At 46.7% G+C, this 26,662-nt stretch overlaps 10 protein-coding genes across 10 annotated transcripts; 5 read left to right on the top strand and 5 right to left on the bottom strand.

Moving 5' to 3' along the window:
- Nucleotides 1-5,045: 5,045 nt before the first annotated feature.
- Nucleotides 5,046-5,770, bottom strand: PHATRDRAFT_36473 (predicted protein; the record flags this gene model as incomplete). Its single annotated transcript, XM_002180989.1, has 2 exons — nucleotides 5,046-5,082; nucleotides 5,118-5,770. 2 exons carry the CDS (start codon nucleotides 5,768-5,770, stop codon nucleotides 5,046-5,048), a joined length of 690 nt encoding a protein of 229 aa, XP_002181025.1.
- Nucleotides 5,771-6,331: 561 nt separating this feature from the next.
- PHATRDRAFT_46504 (predicted protein) lies at nucleotides 6,332-8,032 on the top strand. The gene has a single exon (XM_002180816.1). The coding sequence runs from the start codon at nucleotides 6,412-6,414 to the stop codon at nucleotides 7,882-7,884; it is 1,473 nt and encodes a 490-aa protein (XP_002180852.1). The 5' UTR covers nucleotides 6,332-6,411; the 3' UTR covers nucleotides 7,885-8,032.
- A 535-nt stretch (nucleotides 8,033-8,567) lies between these two features.
- Nucleotides 8,568-9,647, top strand: PHATRDRAFT_27972 (predicted protein). The gene has a single exon (XM_002180817.1). The coding sequence runs from the start codon at nucleotides 8,591-8,593 to the stop codon at nucleotides 9,605-9,607; it is 1,017 nt and encodes a 338-aa protein (XP_002180853.1). The 5' UTR covers nucleotides 8,568-8,590; the 3' UTR covers nucleotides 9,608-9,647.
- PHATRDRAFT_36476 (predicted protein) lies at nucleotides 9,636-11,499 on the bottom strand (the record flags this gene model as incomplete). The annotated part of the gene is made up of 5 exons (XM_002180990.1): nucleotides 9,636-10,073; nucleotides 10,147-10,529; nucleotides 10,596-10,774; nucleotides 10,855-10,927; nucleotides 11,010-11,499. The coding sequence occupies 5 exons, from the start codon at nucleotides 11,497-11,499 to the stop codon at nucleotides 9,636-9,638; spliced, it is 1,563 nt and encodes a 520-aa protein (XP_002181026.1).
- A 508-nt stretch (nucleotides 11,500-12,007) lies between these two features.
- On the bottom strand, nucleotides 12,008-15,231 carry PEPCase_1 (predicted protein). Its single transcript, XM_002180991.1, has one exon. The coding sequence runs from the start codon at nucleotides 15,127-15,129 to the stop codon at nucleotides 12,100-12,102; it is 3,030 nt and encodes a 1,009-aa protein (XP_002181027.1). The 5' UTR covers nucleotides 15,130-15,231; the 3' UTR covers nucleotides 12,008-12,099.
- Nucleotides 15,232-16,209: 978 nt separating this feature from the next.
- PHATRDRAFT_46508 (predicted protein) lies at nucleotides 16,210-17,514 on the top strand (the record flags this gene model as incomplete). The annotated part of the gene is made up of 1 exon (XM_002180818.1): nucleotides 16,210-17,514. Exon 1 carries the CDS (start codon nucleotides 16,246-16,248, stop codon nucleotides 17,512-17,514), a length of 1,269 nt encoding a protein of 422 aa, XP_002180854.1. The 5' UTR covers nucleotides 16,210-16,245.
- A 728-nt stretch (nucleotides 17,515-18,242) lies between these two features.
- On the bottom strand, nucleotides 18,243-18,989 carry PHATRDRAFT_46509 (predicted protein; the record flags this gene model as incomplete). Its single annotated transcript, XM_002180992.1, has 2 exons — nucleotides 18,243-18,908; nucleotides 18,957-18,989. The coding sequence occupies 2 exons, from the start codon at nucleotides 18,987-18,989 to the stop codon at nucleotides 18,306-18,308; spliced, it is 636 nt and encodes a 211-aa protein (XP_002181028.1). The 3' UTR covers nucleotides 18,243-18,305.
- A 1,991-nt stretch (nucleotides 18,990-20,980) lies between these two features.
- Nucleotides 20,981-21,544, bottom strand: PHATRDRAFT_5288 (predicted protein; the record flags this gene model as incomplete). The annotated part of the gene is made up of 1 exon (XM_002180993.1): nucleotides 20,981-21,544. A coding segment is annotated over one exon (564 nt), but the record flags the coding sequence as incomplete, so codon positions are not given.
- Nucleotides 21,545-22,398: 854 nt separating this feature from the next.
- PHATRDRAFT_46511 (predicted protein) lies at nucleotides 22,399-23,915 on the top strand. Its single transcript, XM_002180819.1, has one exon. The coding sequence runs from the start codon at nucleotides 22,431-22,433 to the stop codon at nucleotides 23,736-23,738; it is 1,308 nt and encodes a 435-aa protein (XP_002180855.1). The 5' UTR covers nucleotides 22,399-22,430; the 3' UTR covers nucleotides 23,739-23,915.
- Nucleotides 23,916-24,562: 647 nt separating this feature from the next.
- Nucleotides 24,563-25,028, top strand: PHATRDRAFT_13095 (predicted protein; the record flags this gene model as incomplete). Its single annotated transcript, XM_002180820.1, has 3 exons — nucleotides 24,563-24,695; nucleotides 24,779-24,801; nucleotides 24,894-25,028. Coding segments are annotated over 3 exons (291 nt in total), but the record flags the coding sequence as incomplete, so codon positions are not given.
- Nucleotides 25,029-26,662: the final 1,634 nt, after the last annotated feature.

Genomic DNA, 26,662 nt, shown 5'->3' on the forward strand with positions numbered 1-26,662 from the left:
TGAATGAGCATAATTCCTCGTTGCTACTCTCAGCAGGACAAATGGAGGGTATTGTGGAAGAGACAGTCGACCATGATGGCGGGACGGTAACGGATGATTCGAGCTCGACCGAGATCACTGCCTCTATTCGACGTCGTCGATCGTCATCGGCGACCGATAAATCGATGCCGGACGTGAAGGAAGATGAATTGGACGAAATGCCATTTGTTTTTAATGCAGAATCACCTCCTCTTTTTGAGACCGGTATGCCCTCTCGTACGAGTTCAACGTTTGGGACGGGGGTGAGTATAACCAGTCCTCGGCATCCTTCGAAAGCGACTCCAGCCGTCATTCGTGCCCACTTTGAAGAAGCACTGTCCTGTTATTTGAAGGGTCTTAAACTATTGAAAGGCTCGGTTGGCGCTGCGCAACGCGTGGCCATGGAACTGGAGTCTGTGTCTCTCCAACGACTCAAGCCGGATCAGCTGACACACGTTCAAAACATGAAGAAGCGATGCGAAGTTACTGCCACCTGGCTGGGCGGACAATTTAGTGGCGTGCTGGAACGTGCCGATGCTGCCACTACAGAAATTCGAAAACTTCCATCACCGCAGACGCTGTCGGAAAGGAACGATGTTCAGTCGGCTACAAGTGCGGAGGAATTAATTTACAATCATTCTTGCGCTTACGGCCGACAAGGGGCGGTCAAACAGTTGTTGGGACAGAACGAAGCTGCCCGTTCCTCCTACCGATCGGCAGGACTTCTCGCCGAAACTTTGTTGATGGAAACTAACCTCGGGGTTGAGGACCGGGCTGTATTGGAGGAATACGTGGACGGATTCGCTGATCGCATTACCGAGTTAGATGATGCTCTGTTACAACAAAGTCGTATGGCGGTGAGTAGTGCTATTAGTATGACAGCGACTGGCTCTAGACGGGGCTCAGGAGTCGTGAGCCTCGTCACCAATCCATCCTCTGCCATGCCTAATTTCACCCTCGGTGCAAATCCGTTGTGAGAAAGGCGTTTATCTGCGTTGAGTGATTCACCAAATTGACAAACATAAATTTCTTTTTTAATGTGACGAACAAGAAAAGCTACAGAGGATTCTCTGTTTAGCCTCTGTTGAAATCTTGACCCTCTCTCTGTATATTCCACGTAGAATAATGTGTATCTTGAACTTCATGATCTTGAATAGTTTCTCTCTCCACGTCAGTCAGACGTGCGTCTCTAACGTATGCTCTCAGTCCGAAGTACGGACACATGACTGACCGTCATATCACGACATCCTCCCTCCGGGCTTCGGACTTGGATTTCCTTCATCAAATCGTTCCAATTTTCTCGAACGTACATTGTACCATTCCTAATATTGCCTGCATGCTTCTGATGCAAATTCTCGGTCGTATTCTTCGTACCAATATCCGCCTCATTGTTCTCCGATCGTGTATATGTAATATCAATCTCGCCTTTGTCATAATGTTCGCGAATAAAATGATAACGCACATCAATGTGCTTCGTCCTCTGACCTACTTGCTGGTTCTTCACCAAAAATATTGCTCCGGTGTTATCCTCCAATATGACTCCTGGATATTCGCATTCTCCGAGTTCCTTTAATAACATCTGCATAAAAAGTAATTCTTGTGTAGCCAGCGCGACTGCAACATACTCTGCTTCGCAACTGCTTAACGTTACCGATGTTTGCGTTTTTGACATCCAATTTGTCAATGTTCCACCAACTGTAAAAATGCTCCTGAAACACTTCGACGGTCATCTTTGTTTGTTGCGTAATTACTGTCAACATTAGCAACAGCTCGCATCTCTCGCGGTTTTCGATATGTTAATTTCACATCGTTCTCGTTTTTCTTCAAATATCCCACAGCTCTTTCCAACTCTTTCCAATGTTCCAATCCTGGATTCGAAAAATGTTTTGTTAATTCTCGTGCCGTATTCGATCCTTCTGGAAATATCTTCGTAACCAAATACATGTATTTTCCGACAATAGATCGATATTTTTCTGCATCCACTGTTTCTGCCGTATTTTTCAATAATGAAATTCCAGGTGTACCAGGTGTACTGTACTCCTTTGCTTTTCTTCCCATATGTTTCTCGAAACTTTCGATAATTTCCTTGACTAGTTTCGGCATACTTCCAATCAAAAATCTTTCTCCCAAATTGGTTTCTTTCCATTCATACCAAACTCCGAGATGTTTCTTCAGCTTTCCGAGATCGGAATAATTAAACCTTTTCTTCACACCAACTTTGAACCATTCAATTTCTCGTTTCGGTCCAAATAAAATTGTATCATCCACATGCGTCATCGCAATCAAACATATTTTATTGTTCTTTTCAAATAGAAAACACACGGGTCCACTTCACTTGACTCCATACCCATTGGGTTCCCTGTAAGATGTTTCTTGTATTCAATATAGAAACGTCTCGCCGCATCCACATTCCCATACATAGACTTCGTTAATTGGATGCAAGCTCTTTCTGAATCATCTTCTGTAATAAACCCTAATTCAAACATCCCTTCTGGCCATTCAATATATGTGTCTTGTTCCAATTGACCTTCCAGAAAAGCTGCCTCAATATCAATAACTTCGATAACCCAATCATCATTCGCGAGTGTTTTTGCTATTCCAATTCGCACCGATGTATCATTCGCAACCGGTGAAAATGACTCCGAATAATCAACTCCAGGTATCTGCATAAACCCTTTTGTCACAATTCTGCTTTTATAACGTGTTGTCCCGTCTTGCTCATCTTTCTTCTTAAATACCCATTTTGTAGGTAAAATTGTCTTTCCAGACTTCCTTGCTTGGGAACGCGGTACTTTCTTCCAGCTTCCTCGCTTGATAAAATTCATAATTTCATTCACAGCCGAAGGTAACCACTTTTCCTTTTCTGGTCCAACCAGTGCTTCACTCAAAAGTTCTTTCGGTTCACCATGATCACTGCTCAACTCCGTATTGAACACAAAATGAACTTGTTTCGTTTTTCCGGATTGTTCCTCGTCAATTGCCGTTGGTTTTTCCATCGCTTCTTTTGCCATCGGATTCCAACTGACATTCAGTTTTCTCATTTCTCGTTCTAGACGACTCGCTATTTTTGCCGCTTTTTCTTCGTTGGTCTCTTGCGCAACCGGAACTGCTGCATCCCCAACATTCCTCCCTGCTGCAGTATCGGGTGCCGCTTCTTCAGGTAGGTTTATATGCGGGATTTCTAGCATCCTTGGTTGACTCACACACTCTTTGTCATCAATTCCGACAGGTTCTTTCAACGTTTCCGGTTCTTTTACAAAAATACTGAGACTTCGTTTCGGATCGGGTCGCTTCCAATCCGACCACACCACATCTCTTGATTCAATGATACTTTTGTTTTGCGGATTGTACAACCGATAGGTGTCTGCCAAATGATTCTTTGCGTAGCCCACCATAACAACTCGCAAACTCTTCTCTTTCCATTTTCCTTTAAATTTTCGTCGTATCGTTGCATATCCAATTCTTCCAAATTCCACTAAGCGATCCATAAGTTTTGTCGGCTCATTTGTAAATAATTCGTCCGGTGACTTGTCCGACATTGTATTCAATGTAATATTTTCCAAATCATTTGCCATATTTAGAGCCTCTGCCCATAATAGTGCACGCGCTTCCAACGTTAAATCTGCCGCCATCATCCTTGCATTAGCTCTCTGCTGTAGCAGTGCTATGCGTCTCTCCACTACACCATTCTGCTGAGGTGTGTCCGGGGCAGTCAATTCCAAAGTTATCCCTTTCTGATCACATAACTTCTCCAAAGGATTTCTGTTTTCTCCAGCGTTATCAGCTCGTATATACTTTGTTTTCTTTTTCATTCCTTCCATTTTTGAAAGCACATTTTCTTCCAACCAATGAGACAAATCACTTCGTTTCTTAACAAACCCAATAAATCCTTTTCGCGTTGCATCATCAACCACTTGAATTTGATATCTGCTTCCTAAGATTGTAGCCGTGAAAGGACCTGACATATCCACAAATAAGCGTTCTCCCGGGTTCTCAGCTTTGATGTTTGTCGTTTTCGAAACCGATTTCTGTTTTGCTTTTGCTAGACAGCAGCCCTCACAGCTTTCCATTTCACCAGTGATTTTAATCGAGTGATGTTTCAATGTCTTCTTCAATAAGAATTCTCCTTTATGTCCCAACTTGTCATGCGCTTCATTAATATCCATTGATAAAATTTTCACCTGTTTCTGTCCTTTGGTATTGCCCATATCGTCTATTTCTGTAGTGACATCTTTCCAATTTGTTTCACTCATTCCTGTGTTTTGTCCTCCCCGCTCCGCTTCCGCATTATTGATGTTTTCTGGTTTGACACGTTTTGCCTCTAGATAATACATACCATCCGAGTAACGTGGACACTTAATTCTTTTCTTCTGTCCATTCTGCACGCGTTCAAGAAACAGAGCTTCTTTCGTAAATTCCGGATTCCATCCGTCATCAATTAGACGACTCAAACTCAAAAGATTTTTCGTCATGTTCGGAACATGATTGATTTCTGTTGCTTCAAAAATTGTCTTCGTTTCTGAGTCCTGAAAACTTATTGTCCCAGACTTTTCTATCTTGCAATTCACACCATTGCCAACGACGACGTTCTTCATCATAGGACTTTTGATGTTATACATTCCTTCAGCGTTTCTGAAAGTATGTCCTGATGCTCCACTGTCCACCAATGAGATTTCATCGTTGTTCGTAACATTCGGACGCACCGAAATACCTTAGTTTCGACTTCGTTCATTTCGGCAATTTTGCAGTACTCAGCTGCAATGCCTCTGAACTCCCATCTTAGTTCTTCATCGGGATCATCAACTTGTCCAACAAATAAGCTTGTTACTGGATCCTTGTCTGGACACTCGTATGACTTATGTCCCTTCTTCTTGCATCAAAAACACTTGATGTCCGACTTGTTTCTGCCTCCATTATTGGAGTTTCTATTGTCGTTTCTGTTTTCACCGTTCTCTTTCTGTTCATTCTTCCTTTTGAAACAGTCAATTTCCTTATGTCCTGGCTTTCCGCAATAATTGCATGTGCCTCTAAATCGTCCTCCGCTCTTTCCTTTCGGTTTTCCGTCTGAAACCGATAGAGCTTTCTCTTCTGTCACTGACGTTTTTGTCGACGTCTTGATTGTTCTTTTCCAATACTCCTTGAGAGCATCTTTAATGTCCTCGACTGATGTATTCTGAATGCCTTTCGTTTTCTGACTTGTTATGAACTCCGAGTACGAAACCGGCAACTTCGAGAAGATATGCGAAATCATTTCCACATCATCCTTCTCATACTTATCCTGAATGGCTCCCATGCATCCATTGATAACTTCGAGTTCTTCGATAAAAATTGTCGGATCATCTTTATCCGACTCCATCTTGCATTCCTGAAACTCATCCTGCAGCTGAATATACGCATCAACCTCCTTCGGTTCGTATTTCTTCTTCAACATCTGCCAGGCTTTGAATGCCACATTGTCCTTCACTTTATCAACAATGTTAAATGCCCTGTCTTGGCATGCCCACACAAGGTAGCTCCACGCTGCGTCGTTCATCGACAGCGCCTTCCTTTCTTCGTCACTCAATTTCTTTTCTTTCTTCTGAATTTCCTCAATATTCAGATCATGCGTCAACGCCTTCTCCCATTTCTTCCCTTTTCCGACAGCCAACGTTTTACGACTCCAGGCTCGCCATAATTTCTTGTCCTTTCCGGTGAATGGGAAAACACGGATGGACTCACCTTCCCACTTCGACTCTGCGTCGACAGTACTCATACTCAAACAATGTCAAGATCAACGTTCCGTTTGATCAAACGTGTTGAAATCTCGACCCTCTCTCTGTATATTCCACGTAGAATAACAGTAATCTTCTCACAAGTTGACTAAACCTAAATTAGTGAGCATTTGCTCTTATCCTCTAAAGTGATTTCGCACGATCAACTTCGACCAACTCATTCCTTCTTTCTTGCTGATTCGTTCCCATGTTGAACATATCTTGCTTCTTCACGTTCAATACTGTTTTCCTAAATGTGTATCTTGAACTTCATGATCTTGAATAGTTTCTCTCTCCACGTCAGTCAGACGTGCGTCTCTAACGTATGCTCTCAGTCCGAAGTACGGACACATGACTGACCGTCATATCACGACAAGCCTCGACTTACTTGGTCTTGACAGTCGACTTTCAGGGTCACAGTCACTCAAAAGACGTCGGTAACTTGTCACAGTAGGTTTAGGGTAGCGGTGGGAGAAACGAAAGAATGACTACTGTAACCCGTAATTGTAACAATTGTGACAGCGAATTCGAATCGAGACGGGATCTGTTCCCAAACATCGTGTAAAATGAGACTTGTTCCGAATTGATCCTGAACGGCAAGAGATTGCCATCGACTAAAAAAACGACCGAATGAGAGCAGGCAATGACGGGCGAAGATTCGGCACGCTACAACAGTGAAGACGTAAACCAGACGATGCCAACGTATCAACGAATGGCGATGGCCGACGATGATGATGCCATGATTGGCAGAGAAACCCATGATAGGACGGATGTCCGAGCTGCACATAGAACCCTGCTGAATTTCGTCTTCATGAGTATATTGTTCAGTGCCAATCATGCTTCCGTCGTAGCATGTTTGGCGCTGGCGACCGCTCGGCTGGGCGCGACGGGTGCCTGGCAGTCGGGTATTTTGTATTTAACGTATACGGGCTCGGCTATTATGGGAGCCACTTATGTGGTGAAAAAGCTTGGAGCTAGGAATTCGCTGATTGCCGGTATGTTGTTATACTGTTGCTACGTTGGGTGCTTTTGGTTGGCAACGGTTTGGACAGAACAAGAAAGAGCGGCGGCATATATTGGTGCCGCGATCGGCGGAGTTGGTGCTGGCTTTCTTTGGACAGCTCAAGGAGCATACTTCAGCAAGGCATCCGAAGAGCACGCAAGGCAGCTCGATCAATCAACGTCGCTGTCAACTTCTTATCTGGCTGGAATATTTGCGTTCATCTATTTAGGAGAAGAAGTTTTGCTCCGAAGCCTGTCTACACTGGTTCTGGAATTCAGCAGCGTGAATTGGTCGTCAATATTTGGCACGTATTCACTGCTGACTATTGTCTCGACGGCCGGAATGGTCTTTATCCACAAATACCCCGATGATGCGCCCAACGAGGCTGCATCGGCATGGTTCAAAATATCAGCAGCCGGGCGATTGCTATCTCAGGATCCGAAGATGAAATACATGATTGGCTTGAACGCTGCCTTTGGATTCACATCAGCTTTTTTGAACTCGTACGTCAACGGGGAAGTAGTTCGGGTTGTTCTTGACGATACGGATTCCAAGTACATTGGTGCATTGACAGCATGGTTGTCCGGGGTGGCCGCAATAATGAGCTTGGTTTTCGGAAAAGTGACGCAGAAAACTGGCAAAGGCCCCATCCTTACTCTAGGAGCGCTATGTTTCTGTTTTGTGGCGTTGCCATTTTTAATACAACCTGATTTGCAGCGATGGAATGGAGCTTGGTTGATATTGATTTACACATTGCACGGTACAGGGCGAGCAACATTTGAAGGAACTCTCAAGGCTACCTTCGCCGACTACTTTTCCTACGAAAAGGAAGGCGCTTTTGCGAACATCATTCTCCAAAATGGGCTTTCGTCGGCAATTGGATACGTGCTAACGTTCAATTTGCTCTGCTCAGAGCCTAGCCGCTATTGCGCCGAGTTTAGGGATGGGACTCTGCACGATGTTTTTTCATTCGAACTTCTGGTCGTGGCGACGAGTCTGCTAGCCATTGCTGGTTTCTGGAGGGCTTCAATGTTGTACAATCAAGAGGGGCAGAACAGTGAAAATAGTGATGTTACTGAGCTTTTAGAAAACGAGCAAGGTATCTCCACTTAATTTGTCAAAGCTGGTGGTGCAAACGTTCCGAACAACTCTTGCAGACATCATATCTTGTACTGCCAATAGAGTCAATTCATTGGTTCGATGAAGTGGGGCTTACCTTAGGAATTCCTTGCTAAAGGTCGCAATAAATTTTTCTATTTTCAAGATTGTTAGCTAGATTTCTGGTGCAAGTAGCTCTGGTGAAATTATAGCAAACCATCGAGAAAGTAATGTATTATCCCTAACGTGTTCATCTTTCTTTTCTGCCGCTATTAACAGTAGCATGATAGATACTTGTACCGATAATAAAAGTATGTTATACCTAGAACAATCGTTGGCCTGTTACTGCCCTACGAGATGCTCTTTTCCAATTGGTGATTACCAACCAGAAGTGAGAAAAGAGCTCCCGCAGTATTTTTTAGAGTAGTTGTCCTTTACATGTTACTAGAACCAACGGATGGCCTCCATAGTTGCACAGACAAAGGAAAGTAGTGACGGATGATACACGCACCGTCTGCGACATCTAGTGACATGCCGAAGTGTCTCTTGTGCTCCACACACAATTCTAACACCAATAGAAGGATAGCGGAGCACATCCTTCCGTGAAAAACTCGACGAAATTCGCAGTTGATTCGTTTTTCATTCTATTTGCAAATCGGCCTCGCAAAAGGATATCTTTGATCGACAGTCTTCTCTGTCGCACCGAAGACAGCCATAAAAAATGGGCGAAGTCATAGACTTTACTGAAGCACCTCCAGTCGGAGGGAAAACTGTGCTACTCTTTTGGGCTCCTTGGCACGAAGCTTCCGCAGCGGGCGGTCCGATGGACCAAGTGCTGCGAGCACTAGCTTCATCAACGTCTGAGACGGTTCGCTTCGGGCGAATTCAGGCCGAAAAGCTTCCGGATGTTTCAGATCGCTACGGTGTATCGGTGGTACCGACATTTATTTTGCTAAACGAAGCTGGGGTTGTGGTCGAACGTATCGATGGCGGAGACGATGTCTCTCAAGTAACCCAGGCAGTGCAACGACTCGTGGCGGCCAGTCCGTCGCAAGGAGGGGGAACTGGCGGAGATCTAGTTTCCCTTTCCCCAACAGAGATGTTGACGCAACGGTTGGAGAGACTCATTCGATCGTCCGAAGTAATGCTTTTCATGAAGGGTGTACCGACCGCGCCTAGGTGTGGCTTCTCCCGCCAAGTCGTGGACATGTTACAGGAAGAAAACATTCCGTTTGGTAGTTTCGATATCCTTTCGGATGAGAATGTACGTCAAGGACTAAAGACGCATTCCAATTGGCCGACATATCCACAAATCTATGCCAAGGGCGATCTCATTGGAGGCTTAGATATTCTAAAGGAAATGAAAGAGGAAGGGAGTCTGAAGGAACAATTTGGTATAACTGCAACAGCAGAAGCACAGCCTTCTTTGGAAGAACGCCTGAAGAAGCTTATCAATAGAAACCGTGTCATGCTGTTTATGAAAGGTTTGCCATCTGCGCCGCGCTGTGGCTTCTCTCGGCAAACGGTAGAAATTTTGGACTCTGAATCTGTTCCTTACGACACCTTCGACATTTTGCAAGATGAGGAGGTTCGTCAAGGTTTGAAATCGTACTCCAACTGGCCAACTTTCCCTCAGCTATACGTAGACGGAGATCTGGTAGGTGGACTAGATATCATTCAAGAAATGGAAGAGGATGGTAGTCTTTCTGAATTGCTAAAAGGTGCACACGGACAGTAGTTTATCGGAATACCATAATAGCTTATTCTTACGTCTGAAATGCGTATCGCTTGACTAGCATAAGCCCATGCTGTCCACCACCGCTGGTGGCAAGAACTCGGCCCTTGGCATTGATTTGCTTGGCCGTGAGTGTTAGCTTTCGTGGATATACAACATCACTTTGAACATCGCCAAATCCAGTGTTGCCATCTCCGAAGCCCCAAGAATACACTTCGTCATCGATGGTAATCGCCATCGAGTGAGAACTTCCAGCATCAATATCTGCTATTATGACACGTTCCTCACTGGGAAAGGCGACCTGTTCGGGAGTTGCCCCGCATTCACCAAAGTCGAAAAGTTTGGTCCCGAGCTGACCGTAGTCCGCACGGCCGAACGCGAATACTTTCGTACCAATTAGATTGAGAGCCAAGGAATGAAATTCACCGCATGCAACCTTGACTATATTTTCATCTTCCAATGCCTTAATCTTCAAGATTAAGCCCACTAATTGATTGAGATATTGTTTACGCACATAACCAAACAAAGCATTTCTTACGTACCATTGTGAGCTCATGGCGCTCGGTCTCTACTCCAAAGTCACCTTGTCCCAACTGGCCATAATTGTTGATGCCACTTGAGTACACCCGCAACTTTGCATCGTCAGGTTCCCGTGCAACCGCCAACAGGTGATACGAACCACATGCTACATTGATCACTTTCTTTTGTGGACTCCCAAAGGACCAGATGGGGGGCTTGGGAGTCAAAAAGTGTTCACGAACCAACGAAGGAGTGGCCACAAATCGGACATTGCCGTCCCCGTCTTCTTGCTTTGTCGTGTAGAAGAAGCCTTGCCCTAAATCGGGTCTTCCTTCCTTGTTTTTCTTTGCGCCCATGGTGGCCGTACGAGCCAGCTCCCCATGGTTTCCAAATCCTTTCGAGCAATCTCAGAACGTGAGGAAAAGAGAGGATTGAATTGCATAGAACCGACCGTTTCTTTTGTTTTACTCACCCCAGGTCACCATTGTTCCATCCTCCAAAATGGCTGCAGAAAATGCGGTCGTCGTGGAAATAAAAGTGACCTTTTTAGGCATCAGAGCCACATGCACCGGTTTCTCATTATAGCCAGCAGGGTCATCTTCGACGGTTTGTATGTCACGGAATTTACCCGAATCCATGTCTTTCATCATTCTGCCGGGTTGGGGTATTGTGAGCGTCAAACACAATCGAAAAATTATGGCGGAATGCTTAAACAGTACGAGACAACGTACCCTGAAGAATATACATTTCCACTGTAGGATAGAAAGAGGGAATGGCTCGCACCGGCGCATACTTGAACAATTTCTGAATGATGAACGAAAGTCGTAGTGAGGTGATGCGTGCCGCATTCCCACGAAGCAGGTTTCGTTTCGGCAAATTCACTTACGCCTATCTTCGTTGATTCCGTCCACCGTACGAAAACCGACGACCGGACTCGGCGTGGTGGCATCAATCGCTGTGTCTGCTTCGTTTTTACGGCCAAGCGTGCCGTCATCGTCAGTACCCCATGAGTAGGCGTCACCGTCCGCCGTGACGGCAAGCGAATGTACACCACCGGCCGAAATCTGACGAACATCCTTGCGAACGAGCGACTTGATGACAAAGGGCAAGTAGGTTGTTGGCTTGTCTTCGTCCTTAGAAAGGACGTAGCCAATTTGGCCGCAATCATCTTGTCCGAAGCCTAACACGTCCCCAGTCTCTCCACCAAATCGGCGTTGAATTTCCCGTGCCTGCCGACGATACTCGGCCCAAGCGTGGGCGTAGTGTACGGGACGTCCTAGCGGGTCCCGATTCTCGTCAGGAATGGATACATTTTTAAAAAAATTCTTGAATCCACTATTGAGTGCTGTCATTAAGGCATCTCTCTGCTGCTTCATTGAGTTGCGAAAAGCATTGTGTATGAAACGTGAGGGGCGGCTGGCTCTTTTTAGGTGGCGAGGCGAGCCTCCCACAAAGGCTCCTTCCTTCTCGTTCGACTGTTTGCGTTTTTTGGAGCTATGTCCCGACATTGGATATTGAGTGATACAGAATTGCAATATTTAAAAGAAGAATGAGAACGGACACTTCTGCTATTGGAACAAATCAGACTGGGATTGGAGCGTAGTCCCTCGATCACTTCCCCACCAAACTAGGCAATTCGTTGGTGGTGCTGGTAAGAGAGGGTACAATACCTGAAATTGGAAACCACAATCACATCCGTGAGGGAATGCGGGGCAAGCAATCTCAAGAGACGACGGGCAGTCGTCGTATCAAAGCGGAAGAAGATCATCGTCCGACAAAAATTTAATTAATGGCGACACAGTACAGACACCACATGTTAATTATCATTTTGAAAACAACGTTTCCACCGTTTCGTTGCTCTAACTGTAAATGTACCGCGAATCCATACTAGCTCCGTAGGAGGTCCACCTTTTTTTGGCCGCTAACAGTAAATGTAATCCTTTACAATCATTCCATAGATCAGACATGCAAGTATTTTAACCAGTGTTGCCCATTCCATTGGCAACCCCTGTAATGGTCGTGAGGAGCGCGTCCTTCAAGACCTTATCTTCCTTCCCTTCTTCCACTTGCCGGAGCCTATCCAAGGTCTCGACTTGCAAAATATTCAGGCAATCTACGTAGGGATTGCGCACAACCAGAGCACGCTGAAGCACCGCGTTGTTTTCGCCCAACTTTTTGTGTTCCGTCAAATCTAGAATTGCCTCTTCCGTCGCCATGTGAAGTTGACGAACCTCCTTACCTAGTTCTTTCGCCTTGGGGTCCTTGACGAGAACACTGTCGTAGTGAGCGGCAATCGCGGGCTCGGATTTTGCCAGGACCATTTCGACCAAATCCACCATGGTTTGAAAGGCGCGCGCTTCACGATAGAGTTCCCGGAGTAAAGGAGCTCTATCGCTCTTTAGCAGTTGTCCGATGGCATCGCCAACGCCCAACCACGTGGGTAGATTGAATCGAGTCTGGGTCCAAGCAAAGTTCCAAGGAATAGCGCGAAGACTTTCGACACCTCCCGTCGCCTTTCGTTTGGCGGGCCGCGATCCAATGTTGAGGTTCGAGAGTTCTAGTTCGGGGGTAGCGGAGCGAAAGTAGGGTACGAAGCGCTCATCTTTGCGTACGACCTGGCGGTAGGCTTCGCAGCTAATATCCGACAAGATCTTCATCATACTTCTCCATTCGTCTTTGACCTTCGGTCGTTCACTCAGCTTCTCGGCCAGGACCGCAGCAGTGTAAATATCCATTGTACGTTCGGCGCGATCTGCGTATCCAAAGTTCTGGCTGATCATTTCACCTTGTTCGGTTACGCGGAAGTGCCCGTTGATCGTTTTCGGCGCATGTGCCATAATGGCTGTGAAGGTTTGCGGATTACCACCACGGCCAACGGTACCACCCTTCCCGTGGAAAAACGTCATGTCGACTCCAAATTCTTTGGCGAGCTTGGCCAACGTCTCTTGTGTCTCATATTGAGCCCACGTTGCCGCCATTCGACCGGCATCTTTCGCGGAATCGGAGTAACCTATCATGACCTCTTGCTTCCCACCTATGGTACCCATGTACGCAGGAAGACTGAACAGCTGTCGCATTGTATCAGCGGCGCCGTTCAGATCGTCCAAAGTTTCAAAAAGAGGCGCGACACGAAGAGGCTTTTTGACACCAGCATCCAATTGCAGCAAGAGCACGGCAAGGACATCGCTTGCACTGGTCGCTTGACTAATGACGTAGGCCCCCAAACTCCCTTCGTGCTGTTCGGCAATCATTCGAGAGATTTCTAGTGTATCAATTGCGGTTGGCGAGAAGTAGTCCGGATGTTCGTACCAGACTCCTGCTCGAAGCAATGGGCGTTTGGACGAAATTTGAGTTGTCAACCAGCTAACGCGCGTCTGTTCATCCCACTGTATGTAACTACCTAATCCGAGGTACCGGGTAATAGCGTCTAGGGCTTCTTCGTGGCGGTCGCTTTCCTGGCGGACGTCCAAAGGAATGAGCGTCAACCCAAAGGAGGAAAGATTCCGAATAATATCTGTCAAAATGCCGCTGGCAGCCACTTCGTTTCCTGTTTCTTGTAGAGAGCGGTAGATTGTGAGCAGTTCCGCCCTGAATTCTTCCTGATCAAGGTAGATGCCTTCCACGTTGGTGCTAGCGACAGATGCAATACCCGAGGCACTCTTGTCACCGCTACGACGTTTTTGCAAAATCGCCAACTCTTGGGCGGCCCAATCAGTGGTCGCTTCCATTTTCCGAATCATGGGCTGTAAGAATATACGGTAAGGTTCTCGGGCAGCGCCTACCACTTCCCGGACTTCGCGGCTGCACGTGGTCAAGGATAACTCCGCCTCGAGCGTTCGCAAATTACGGGCAAAAAGGGTGGCTGCCTTTTGACGATTACGCAAGCACACTTGCCGGGTCGTATCCGGTTTCACGTTAGGATTCCCGTCCCGATCTCCGCCCATCCAGGATGCAAACCGAATCGGGGACGAATCGAGAGGCAAAGGCTTACCGAGGAACTCGCGCGTGGTGGCGTCCAATTTACGCAAAAAGGTCGGTACGGCCTCCCACAACACCGTTTCCAACACGAGCGTTCCTTTTTCAGCTTCCGTTTCTGGAGATGGTTTGATACGAGAGACTTCATCAGATAGCCAAATACTGGAGATCTCCCGATACAAGGCGTCATTGAGTTCGGCTTGCTCAAAGACGCTAGAGGCACCAAGCTGACGCTGTTGATCGGCCATGGTGAGAATGCGCTGGATCCTGCGCTTCTTGTTGAGAATAGTGCGCCGATTAACTTCAGTCGGATGGGCTGTCAAAACAAGCTCGGTGGTTTGCGACGTGAGGGCGTCGTAGATCGCGTCCGCATCGTGTCCCTGAGCGAGCAGAGAAGGAAGAACCCCTCCAACACTGTCCGGCTTGGGATAGAGCGCTCCCGACGACTCGTCCGAAAGAAGGCGTGATTGCTTCAGACGCCGTCCACGATGATGCGATTCGGCCGCATTCGCAATGGCCAAAAAGTGCGTAAAGGCCCGACTAACGGTAAAGAGTTCCGCATCGGTGAAGCTCTTGGCGTACGCGGCGAGGTTTTGAAAGGTTTGGTCAGCGGCTTGCTTCGTACTGGGATCGCGGCCTGCCCCTTGATCGCGCCAGGTCTTGGCCAAGCCGCGCATGGTTTCGACCTTTTCCAGTACCTCCGCGCCTTCGTGCGTTTGAATGATTCGTCCCAGTAAACTACCCATGACTTTAATGTCTGCTCGCAATTGAATATCGCGATCGGCTTCGTTGGAAGGGATCGAAGTAGCATCGCTGGATACCGTCGACGCTTGCAATGGAGAAGCACCAAACAAGGACGGGTTGGGTTCATCGAAGGAACTGTGGGTCGAAAAAAACCGATCGATATGGCGACTTGTGGATCCGCTGGAAATGGCACTCCACGGACAACCCGTCGACAACGACGTGGTCACGCATGAGCGCAACCGAGTCTTCGCCGCAAGGAAACTTCGACGGCAGGAAGACGACAACATTCTTACGATGAATCGACTTGTGTCACTTCGTTTCACTGATGCTTGATGTGAGTCGCAACTCACGTACGCAAGGATTCTTTGCAGAAAGGAACAGAACGCAAATCTAGAAAGATATTTCACTGTCAACGCAAGCGATGTTACTGACTGAGAGTTACAGTTAGCGACACGGCGGCACGTGTTTACAGTAGTAAAGAGACTTGATTGGCCCAACGTCTGCCGAACGCTGCCTCCCCGGAGAAAACTGGGAAGCCGAAAGATACTACCGACTGGTATGGTACTCGCTAATGGAACTTCCCCATTCTTTCGAGGAAGCAGAAGGAGAACCGACTGTCGTCGGACAAAAAATTCATCCAATCTTCCAACATTTTCAGTCATGAGTCATGACTATGACGTAGATGAAAAATTTCGCATTCTTGCCGCTCTGGAAGTTCTAGCACACGCCTCTCTACTGCTCGGAGCAGTATTCTCCACTATGGTTTACATCAAACAATGATAGTGACTACTTACATCAACAAATATGTTCGTAGACCTTCGGAAGCCACGTTTCCTAATATGAGTGGTTGATATGAATCTTAGGTGCACACGGCGCAATTTCGCTACCCGAGCCGAGGCAGCGGCTATGCGTAGAGGCCTCTAGCTAGAGGGGCCAACCAAGCAACAGCGGAAGTGCCTGACGCGTTCCGACCGTACAGTTTGAGACGAACGAGGGACAGATCAGTCATTTGGAAATGACCCCTTCGTCATAGTTCCAATTTTAACAAATATATGTGTTGTCATATCAATTGTCTAACATAAAAGTGAATTACTTTTTCAAAATAAATCACTATCACAGCCAATCCATACCTTCTCATGTGACTTTCAGTTGCATTTATGTCAGCAACGCTAGAGGCATCAGCAGACACGCATTCACGTCACAGTCAGTCATTTCAATGATTCTGTGACCGAGATCTGGTTCTCATCTACCGCGAGTTCCATGTCGTACCGATGGGAAGTCCAAATGCAAAAGCAATCGATTGCCAACAAGCTGTTCCCTTGCCCCGCCATTCTATATCTAGAACAGCTGCTTGACGGCCCGAGAGATACCAAGGTAAGTTCATTGAAAAAAACAAGAAAACCATGGTTTCAGTTAGCAAAGTTCCCACTCGTTCAGCGAACGGTTCCTCCCGTAGAAACGCTGTGGGAAGTAGTGGATTGACGGTGTTCGTCTGCAGGTTGGTGCTGGGCTTGACGGTAGTCGCGCTTGGAGCCTGGTACTACCAAGTAGCGACTCCGGATAGTTTTGTCACAAGCGGTTTGCATTCGTACACTATGCCGTTGGTAGCCTTGGCAAGCTCAGTCACGGACCTTACGATTGCGGCAACTTCGGATAAGAATGCGGCTCAGATCAAGGCGTGGCGTAAAGCGTTGCAAGATCAATGCACAAGCGCCCAAACCGCCGAGCAAGTCCAAGCCGTTGGTGCAGTCAACAAAGGATATTTTTCAGGATTAGGGAGCTCACCCCCTCTGCAACCGCGCGGGGATGCAGCAATAAAGCGATGTCAACGGGTCTTGTTGGATTTTGGTGCCAACATTGGGGATACTTCGGGAAAACTAATGGACGCTGGATTTGTGGGTTGTGACCGCTCCGACGACCTGAAAACTCAGCTTGTGCCACCAGCGTACGATATGGAGACAAAGACTTGGCAGGAAGCTAGTTTTGGACGCCGCAAAGTAGCCCGAAACCCGCTTACGACACAATTTGTACAACTTATGCGTTCCTTTGGGTCGCTTACCGGCCCTGAGGATTACTGCTACTACGGCGTCGAAGGCAACCCTGTTTTCACTAAACAACTTCAGGCGCATGAAGACTATATCATGAACTTGAATCCACGCCCAATTCAACACATGCACTTTTTTACGGAATCTGTGGGTGCTGGAACGGATGGTATGACAAAACTGTATCTTGACACAATCAACACCGAACAAAATTTTTGGGGGAGTAGTATTTTACAGGGCCACCAAGACGTACGCAAGAGTGCTGACGTTTCCAAGGGCGAAAAATTGGAGACTGTCGCCGCAGACGTGATGGGCTACACCATTGGAACACTTTTGCGAAAAACCACAAATGCCTTTGCTCCAGATGCTCAACCACACGAACAAAGTGGTGGTCATTTCATTCTCAAAGTGGACATCGAGGGTGGCGAATATCCACTTCTAGACGAGGCCGCCCGCGAAGGAACGTTGTGTGAGTACGTCAAAATGGGCAATCAGGCCGACGTTTACATTGAGTACCACAGTCAACGCGTAACAGGCCCGAATCCACTGGTCAAGACAAAGCTTGAAACCAAAAAAAATCTAGAAGAGTGCGGCGTAACCTTCCGTGGTCTAGGGGCTTGGTGGGCATAGGAACCAGTGTTGTAAGGCACAATGCCATTACTACAATCTTACACTGATGTATGCAAAAAGGTGGCAATGCTACTTTAGCCCACTTGGGATTTAAGGCTCGCTTTAAGAAATATTGACTGAGGGTGAGCACCACACAAGTTGTATTGTTTCGTATAGTGCATGGATTTCGCAGCTACGTTCACTCTGCCCCAGCGAGAAACACTTTAGACATGTCGAAGACGCATTGTTTGACTCAGAGTCTCTCTCTCTATTGAAGCGGCAAGAGTGATACTACTCTGAAATTTTAATACACGGGAAACACTTTATTGTCGCGCTCGCAGGCTCCAATGTTATCGGTTACGACCAATAGAAGGACAATTGGACGAAATTCGATTACACTAAGCTTCATTGTATAATAAAATGATGATACAGAGCTTAGGAAAGAGAGTGCAATGGGGTTAAGGCTTGCGCCCCGGTATCATGTACGAATTTGTTTCCTTTCATATCAATCCGGATGTATGTATTTCTGCATGGCACAAGATCAACAGAACGTGCAGCAGCGAGCAGACCGCGACTGCCAGCTCTCCAATACCTGGCTTGTGTTGCCAAAGGATACACATTAGATAATATAATTCTTACTAGATCGTTCTCTCCCCAAAAATTGTTCACGCATCGATGACTTTGAGAAAGACAGTATGGTGTGACAAACTTCTTTCATGATCGCTCTCCGTGAAGCAAAATTTCACTTGGACAGGTCATACCAAAAAGTAATCGAACATCTTTGCTTGTGGGGTGTTAGAATGAATCAATGTCTAATCCTTGAGCTTCTCTGAAAGCTCTTCGAACACTTCAAGAAATGACTCAGAAGCTTGGGCTCCAGAAAAAGCATAGGGGGTAGCCAATCCTGTTGCACCAACAACAAAAAATGGAACTCCTTGGATACCGAAAGCTCGGCGTCCCCGATCAATTTCTTGCATTACCCTCGCAGCGCCTTTGTCTTTGGTGATATAGTCTCTCAAGTCCTCAACGTCCACTTCTGGCAGTGTGTTCTCTGCCAACCGAATCAAGGTTTCAGTATCGCTAAGGTTTTCACCTTGCTCATACAGCGCTCTAAAAAGCACTTCATTCGCTTTATTCGTGTCCAAGCCGTGCTTCTCTTTTCCGTACATAATCCATTGGTGTCCACGCAGCGTATTCGGCCACCATTTCCAGTTCGAAAAACGGGCTCCGTTCTTGACGCCTTCGCTCTGTAGATGTTGTGTCCAACCCGACCCACCCCAGCGACGCTTGCAATACGCGTTGAACTCTTCTCCGTTAGGCTCTGTACCAGGATCGATCTGATATGGCTTCCACTCAACTTCTACCGGAAGTTTCCCATTGACTGTGAAGTGGTCGATTGCTTTTTGGAGTCGTTTCTGGCCCACGTAGCACCAGGGTCAAGCAAGGTCAGAAAAGACGGTTACCGATATGGCCTTGTGAATTGAGTTTGAAGACATGACTGCTGCTCTGAACTGCAGCTCGACAATTGGCATCGACGAAATGAGGCAGGCAGCAAGAACCACACCACCTTCTTGCCACGACACAGTATTTCCACATCTAGAACTAGGAGAGAAGATGATAGATGAACATAGCCGTTAGATTCACGGGTCTTATGTTACTTATAGATGGCTGAATTTGGATGAATAGGTATACTAATAGGACATCATATTTGGTTTCCCCCAATTTAAGAGACTTTGCTTCGATTTGTTCAAAAAAGTCATTGGTCAATAAGCAACAACGTCGTCGCGCTTCGAGCTTTTTTTCGAAAGTCTACAAAAAAAACATCTATTGACTACCACTAAGAGAGAACTTGGCACCATGAGTTGACTACTCTCTACCTAGAGTAGAGCTCAACCTCGGAGTGGTTGATCGTAGCATCTGTCACTAGTGAACAAGGAACGACCAGTTTCAAGTTAATGTAAGTTGCGCCAACAGCCGAAGCTTTGATAAATTATAGCCACAGAATGCTACAATTTGATACTACGTTGTAGATAGAATTGCTTAGCTTTAGCATTGTTTGTTGGAACATCTATCTAGGATTCACTAGCTCTAGATCTTGGCCTCATTGCCATTTCCTTTTTCCTGGCTCTGTCATAGGACAGACGCAGTGTCCAGACGACTGTCCTCGTCGGGTTCATTACCCGTGTGTGGCATGCCGGAGGAAAATACGAAGCGTCTCATAGGAAACCAAATATTTGCGTTATGCATCCAAATGTTTGCAACATACACAACTCTGGTTTCCGTTGCATGAGGCGTATAAGACGACTCGTTTTATCAAACCTGATATGCTAGGAACGAAATATTCCTGATTACCATACGGTTTCCCTAGATGAAAGTTGTCAACAGATACTGTTGGCACCATCCGAACTCGATGGTTTGGCGATCACATAGGTGTCCAATAGTCTCGACAAAAACTATGTCAATGGTTCGATAGCCAGTACATTGGCTACGGAGTTTCTATCCAACACAAAAGGTTTCATTTTGGAATCTATATTTTAGTCTCACAATCTCAATCTAAAAACCTACCGATTAAAACAATCGGAGCCTCTACAAGGCTTTCCCCCAACTTCTACTCTTTCGTCGTATTCTACAAATACATTTGTAAGCAGGTAGAATTCTCTCAGCTTTGGCCTGGCTATGACTCGCCTTGCTTACACGTTTTATGTTTGGTTTCTGTGGAGTGTTACTGCTTGCACTAGCTCTTGAGAGGTAGTTCCTCAAGTTCATAAGACCTGAATTTCTTCAAGAGCGGACAAAGGAGACCGCACCTATCAAGGCGGGGTGGGGTGTTCAGTTGAATAATCACAACGCGCATCGCACGTGGCGCCAAGCGAGGTGGCGGTTCCTCATTTTGATATTCGATGTCGAAATGCACCGTCTCTTGGTGAATCGAGACAACGACTCTGTTTTCGAAAGCCCGGTCCAAAATGGAAAAGAGCTGACAACGTAAGTAGTTTTGCGACCCTCCAATGTCCTAATCGCTACTGCTCTGATTTGGAATGACACTTTTCTCGGGGGGAGGGGCTTCATAGTCTTTCAATTCTGTTTGGTTTTGCGATTGGCATTCTCTACAGCACGAAGCCGCTGTAAGTTGTGATGAGGGGATAAACAGAATTTGGCGTTACATTGATCTCCAGCTCCGAGTGGGTTGTGCGTTTTGAATGACGTACACCAATCTACACTTAAACTAACGTCAAATTATAAGTCTTCCTCTATACAAAAGCTATACAGTTGATAACAGGGATCAGACCGCTGCTCTTGACGACACAGAACCGCTTCGAAAGGCCCTAACGCCTACCGACGAAAAATTGAGCTCTTCCATAAAGAAAGTCTCCCATTCAACTTGCTCGGCTTCATCTACAATGCATTGATCGACCTCAACACAGGCCCGATTCCCTGTTAGCAGGCGGACCCTCAGATTTGAGCTCTCATCCAGAACATTGCTCAATCTTGTCTTCACAAAACGTTCGGCTCGTTCAATCCGGTGTAAGTGATCAACCGACGCTTCCACGCCGAGGGCCAATCGAGATCGCAGACAGGGCGATGCCGCGTAATTCCAGTTCGGTAATCCCATGTGACGGGCTACGACACGGACCTTTGCCTTGGTCAATTCTCGCAATGGAGATAGAACCTTAAAATTTTCCGCCGCAATCAACCCGAGTCGGGTTGGATCCTTCAGATCATCTGAGTTCGTTCCGTTGTACAATTGTCGGCCTCCATCAGAATGTTTGGCGTGCGCCGCAATCGCGCTTAGCGTCGAATACAGATGAGTTTTGCATGCCAAACAAGCTTGGCCAGCATTGGCTATATAAATATCGTCCGATCCTTCCGTCGTGGGAACTTCAGTCAGTGGTATACCAATATGGCTGCTTATTCTCCGGGCAAGGAGGACTTGCTCCTCCGGAACGGCGTTTGAAACACCCAGAACGGCTATAGCCGTTTCTGTACTTGTCTGGACAGCATGCACAGCAGCAGCGACAACGGACGAGTCAATTCCTCCCGAAAACGCTACCAGGTGATTTTCAACAGAATCTCCCATGAGTTTGCGCGTACGTTTAAGCAAGTAATCAATAAGTCGTGTTGCTTCCTTTTTATCCAAATCCAGAACTGTAGTTTTTTCTCTATTTGATGAATGGTGGGATACTACCACGTGCTCTGCCTTGTTAGTCGCAATTTTCAGGGGAGAAACTGACCCATCACGAGCACCTCCCAAAAGAGAGAGCGAGTTGGAAAATGGGCGTACTGATGATGCAAAGATGTTTCTTGCACGCTTCACCGCCACTCGCATTAAGCGTTCCATATGTTAACGCAAAACTTTGAACGTCTTTCCTGCACAGATTCACGTCAATCGGTGAGCTTCCGGAACAAACAGACGACCGGTAAAAGCTAATTTTCTTTTCCCCGCGTCAGAAGCGCTGACACAAATTGAACAGTATCCCAAAACCGATGTCTCGTTCCGAGAGAGGAGGCTGTTCACTAAAGGAGGGCTTGTCGGAAGTCGACAAGACTGTCGTGTGATCAATCCGTCGCCCCTTGTTGAGCCGTTCGCCTTGAAAGGACACACGCAACATCGAAATGCAGCGCCCGTGCAAATTTACACTACGTGAACCAAACGACCCGTGACTACCTTCCAGTTCACGTGTCAAAGTATATTTCACAGCCATCATCTGTAAAATTAGTATGAATTCGCATATCAAGTCGATCGTATTTTCGAGATTTTCTCTGTTGTTTCGATGGAAGTCGTGACCAGTCCAATTGTTGTTGAAACTGGGTAGGCGGACGGTAGTTTCCGGGAGGAACAAAATCGAATGCTCCTCGTCGTTCGGGTCGGATTGCGAGAAGCGGTTCGATCAAAGTAGAGACGCCCATAAAACACGATCATCATACGATTGAACAACATGAAAGAAGCAAGTAGCAAACAAAAACCGAACGAGGCGAAACCAACTCCAAGGAGCATGTACCTACAGCCAGGAATATGTTTCCAGAGAGAACGCTTACTAGTCAAACAATCCTCTCAGGGAAGAGAGCAATTTGTTTCTCATGGACACCGATCGTCGCCCACAAACGAAGCAGAGGCCACAGAACGTAGGGTTTGGGGTGCGAAAATCAAGTTGGAATATCTTGATTTACTTCCCAATGATGCTCATCAAATTCGAAACGTCATCGTAGTGGCTGAGCCGACCAGTGTCGTCGTAGCTCGAATTGAGAAATACATGAAAGATATGTCGATTTGCTATGTATTCCGTTCGGAAGAGAAAGAGCTATATTGCCGGACTTCGAAGCTGCTACATTTCGTTGTAAAGTTTTTTAAAACCAGCAAGTCTGAAACGGCCGTCAATGTGGAACGGCGGAAAGGTTGTGCTATCCAAATGCAGTCTGTTCGGCGTAGCCTCTTCAAAGCCGTGCTTGCCGGAAATTTATCTAAGAGTCAATATGTACACAACGACTGTCACTCATCATTAAGAAGGAAGAAGTTTTGTCCTGATATTGAGAAAATGTTTCAAGCTAACTGCAGGCAACAGCGAAAGTCATGGCAATTGCAAAGGCAGGGCTCGAATTGTAGTCAAGACATGAAATCATGTGGATCGTTGATCGGAAGTGGTTGCGATGATCAGACTCGACTTGGATTGGAGAGTCTAGTCTACATGACCAGTCCAAATACGGTAGCAAGCACGACGTCAGAGAAGGTGTCACGAGCTCTGGTACTTAACGAAGGGCCATGCGGTGATTTGCTTCGGAAAGACCTTGTATTCTGTTTGGAACGCTCGAACCCAGCTTTAAACCACGAGAGTCTGTCAACGAGCTGGAGAAGCGGGTTTGGGGAAGAAATGGGCATGGACGACATGCAACTTCTTGCGCTTCAAATTCTCACAAACGCCCTAGCTATCGTGTCAAAGCTACCGGTGAGACTACGCGAAAAAATTGACCCAAACTCACTTTTTTGGAAGTCACTTTTTTCAATACTGAGGATGAATCTCGCGGTGGCTTCAGAGTTTCCCCAGGAGGGGGCCATTTCGGCGAAATGCTTTGGATTTTTGGAACTGCTTGCGCCAGAAATAGCGAATATACTAGTGGACGAGCGTCTCTTGTCAAATTTGGTGGCTGCATACGAGTATGGCAAACAGCACCATTCAGACCTTGAAATTGAATCGCAAAGGTTGCTTCGACAGTTAAGCAGCCATCTTGAACGAGAATCGCAATTGTAGAACTTAGCGGTCACTGTTATGTAATGGCTCATTTTGTTGCATCAGCATACGATCAAGGTGAACGGTCATCTAACCTGATCGATGAATGCACTGGTAACGCAACATAACATTTGCCAATTCCGCGATTCAAATTAAGTCGAGTAACTCCTCCCCCCTTAGCTAAAATGTACCAGTCTAATATTGCTTTGTAGATGCGTGCTTGTCTTATAGTAGATCTTTTACCTTCGAGAGAATTCATGTGCTATTTGAAACTCAGTAAAATCTGCTGTCTGGATCGACATGGTGAATGAAAGTCTCACATCTCCATAAACGATCAATCCGGGATTGACCGCAAAAAGCGAAAAAATGGGAGGGGCACGTTGTTTAGGGGGAAAGACTAGCGGACAGACGTCGAAGTATTTTCACTCACAGTCAGCTAGAGAGCTGAGAGCTGTGCTGGGACCACGGGCTTGCTATCGCTGGTAGAAGAAACAACGCCAGAGACGCAATTCGGTGTTTTGACCCACGTAAAAAGACTCGGTTTACAAACAAGCTCGGGTATCAATTGCAGCCTCTGTTTTGAAAGGAACAAGATTGAGTCACAAATGGCGGAAGAAAGTGAGAAGCCGGGGAGGAAAGCGGACGAAGCGGTAGACGAGGAAGAGGAGGAAGAAGACCTAGAAAAGCTGCAGGCCGAGATTGCCCGAATGGAGGCAGAGGCAGAGCGAATTACCAAAGAAGCTGAGGAGCTGGACAAGAAAAAGAAAGATGCTGAAGCGAAAAGAGCGGGAACGAGCGCTGCTGCCGCGCCCGCGGCTGGCGGAGACGGCTCAAAACCTGCACGCGACAATTATTCGATTTACGTCGGACAGGTCGATTACTCAACAACACCAGAGGAGCTTTTGGCACACTTTGAAGCCTGTGGGACCGTCGAACGTGTGACAATTGTTTGTGATAAGTTTACAGGGAAACCGAAAGGTACGAGCGCGACTGCTGTTTTCTTGTGGAAAATAATTTCCAGTTGCTTTGCTTAACTCTGTTTTGTTTCCCTTTCATTCTAGGATTCGCCTACTTGGAGTTTGAGGTAGCGTGACACGTGTGAAGGCTCTGATCTTGCGTTTTCTGAGAAACTTGGATACCTCATTCATTTCTTTTTTTTTTCTTTTTGCACCGTAGAACGAGTCGTCCGTGGAAAATGCGTTGAAACTCGACGAATCCGAGTTTAAGGGCCGACAACTCAAAATAACCCACAAGCGGGTTAATCAACCCGGTATGGCGGGAGGTCCACCACGCGGACGAGGAGGCTTTCGAGGACGAGGTGGTGGTTTTCGTGGACGTGGTGGTGGGTACAGGGGTGGTTTTCGAGGTCGTGGACGTGGTGGTGGTGGCTACCATCCGTACTATTAGAGGTCAGTGTACGAAAGGGTTTATTTTATTACTTGCCCCCTCCGAGCTCGTCGGCGTTCTTTGCATCTCTTGCGTTTGAGATTTCGTGCAATCAATTTTTCAATCTGTGTGTTCACGGTGGCTTTCGTTTTGTGCTTTAACCTTTGTTCAGACTGTGCAAACTGCAAAGGAGCGATTCCGTTAGGGAGATCATTCATCCATTCTCGGCAGCTTCTATTGGTTCGTGCAATTGACCGTCGCTTCTTTCCTAACCAATAGTTAACATTCTATAGACGTTTTTGGTAACAAATATGCAATCGCTTTGACGATCGGCATTGGTAGAAAAAAGAGCGGCATAGGTCAGTCTAGCGAGTAGTACACAAAGCAACGTTAGCGTTTGCTCATCCCGAATGCCTCCGTATCAGACGCCGGTTGACGAACACAAACTGTTTTGATCACGACGGTCCGCGGCTCGAACGCGAAACTCAGCGACGTTAGGAGTGACGAAGGCCTATACGAGACCATCCTTATAGGAAGGGCATCCTTTCTAAGTAGATTGCGTCGAAACCGATACGGCACATCTTCTCTTACCGTGTTGTGGAATGCGCAAGAGCTCCGAGGCGCGCTAAGCATTGCCGCCAGAAAAGAGCCTGTCAAAATGTCGTTCCTTTGCTCCAATAAGAAATGTGGGAGCAACCGTCTTCTCCAATACAGTTTCAATCTCAATTTTCCTGTGCTATCGTTTGGTGCAAAACGTGTTCTATGTGCCTACGGGACAGTCCATTTTTAGAAAATATCACAGGGCTGGACTGTAGAGCAACGTTCCTGACGATTTTTGAACGGCGACGGTGGTGACAATGTGTGGCTACTTTACCGCAGTGGATGAATATGCTGTACGATCCAGTGATGTCCGCAATACAGCCGCATGGCTTGAGCGAATCGGATTTCACCAGCACAAATAGACAGAACGGAACGACGTCGACAACTTCTCGGATGACGGCGATACCTCCAATCCAAGCCGTTTTCAACAATGGCGCTTACATCGAGGAATTTGTATACTAGGAAAAAAGAATACTATAAAGAACCGGCGCCATTTATTCGACAATCAATGCCTACGCAGGTGGCCATCGACTGGAAACAACGGTGTTAGTCCCCACACCTTCGCATAGCTCGTGTTCGGGCTTCGTCATTTGCATTCCTTGGAAACCTTTATTGGACATATTACCATCTTCGCGTTTCCGCTTTCGTGGTCCAGCGTTCTACATATGGCCTTGGATGTATTCCGAGCCTGTCCTCCATGTTCTGTTGCACGGTAACAGTAAGTGTTACCGAACAGTCGATCTTGCTAGTTTGATTTGACCAGCGATCGGAGAGCGTGACGTGGATATATATGGTAGAGTTTTGAACATGTTACTTATAACAATTCTAAGTTAAATAGTACCGATTTTGATAGGATCTTCGATGTCCTAACCGCTGCCAAACCCGCTCCAACGACACTCCAACGATATTTTGTAAGTACGTCGCGCCGGTGGGTCCTGTTGCGCGCACATTTCCAAAAC

This window comes from Phaeodactylum tricornutum, chromosome 10 (assembly GCF_000150955.2).
Source record: "Phaeodactylum tricornutum CCAP 1055/1 chromosome 10, whole genome shotgun sequence".
NCBI lineage: Eukaryota > Bacillariophyta > Bacillariophyceae > Surirellales > Neidiaceae > Phaeodactylum > Phaeodactylum tricornutum.

Bases quoted from the DNA above. Each gene is read 5' to 3' on its own strand.
- PEPCase_1 (XM_002180991.1), bottom strand. From the start codon at position 15,129: ATGTTGTCGTCTTCCTGCCGTCGAAGTTTCCTTGCGGCGAAGACTCGG.
- PHATRDRAFT_27972 (XM_002180817.1), top strand. From the start codon at position 8,591: ATGGGCGAAGTCATAGACTTTACTGAAGCACCTCCAGTCGGAGGGAAA.
- PHATRDRAFT_46504 (XM_002180816.1), top strand. From the start codon at position 6,412: ATGACGGGCGAAGATTCGGCACGCTACAACAGTGAAGACGTAAACCAG.
- PHATRDRAFT_46511 (XM_002180819.1), top strand. From the start codon at position 22,431: ATGAAAGAAGCAAGTAGCAAACAAAAACCGAACGAGGCGAAACCAACT.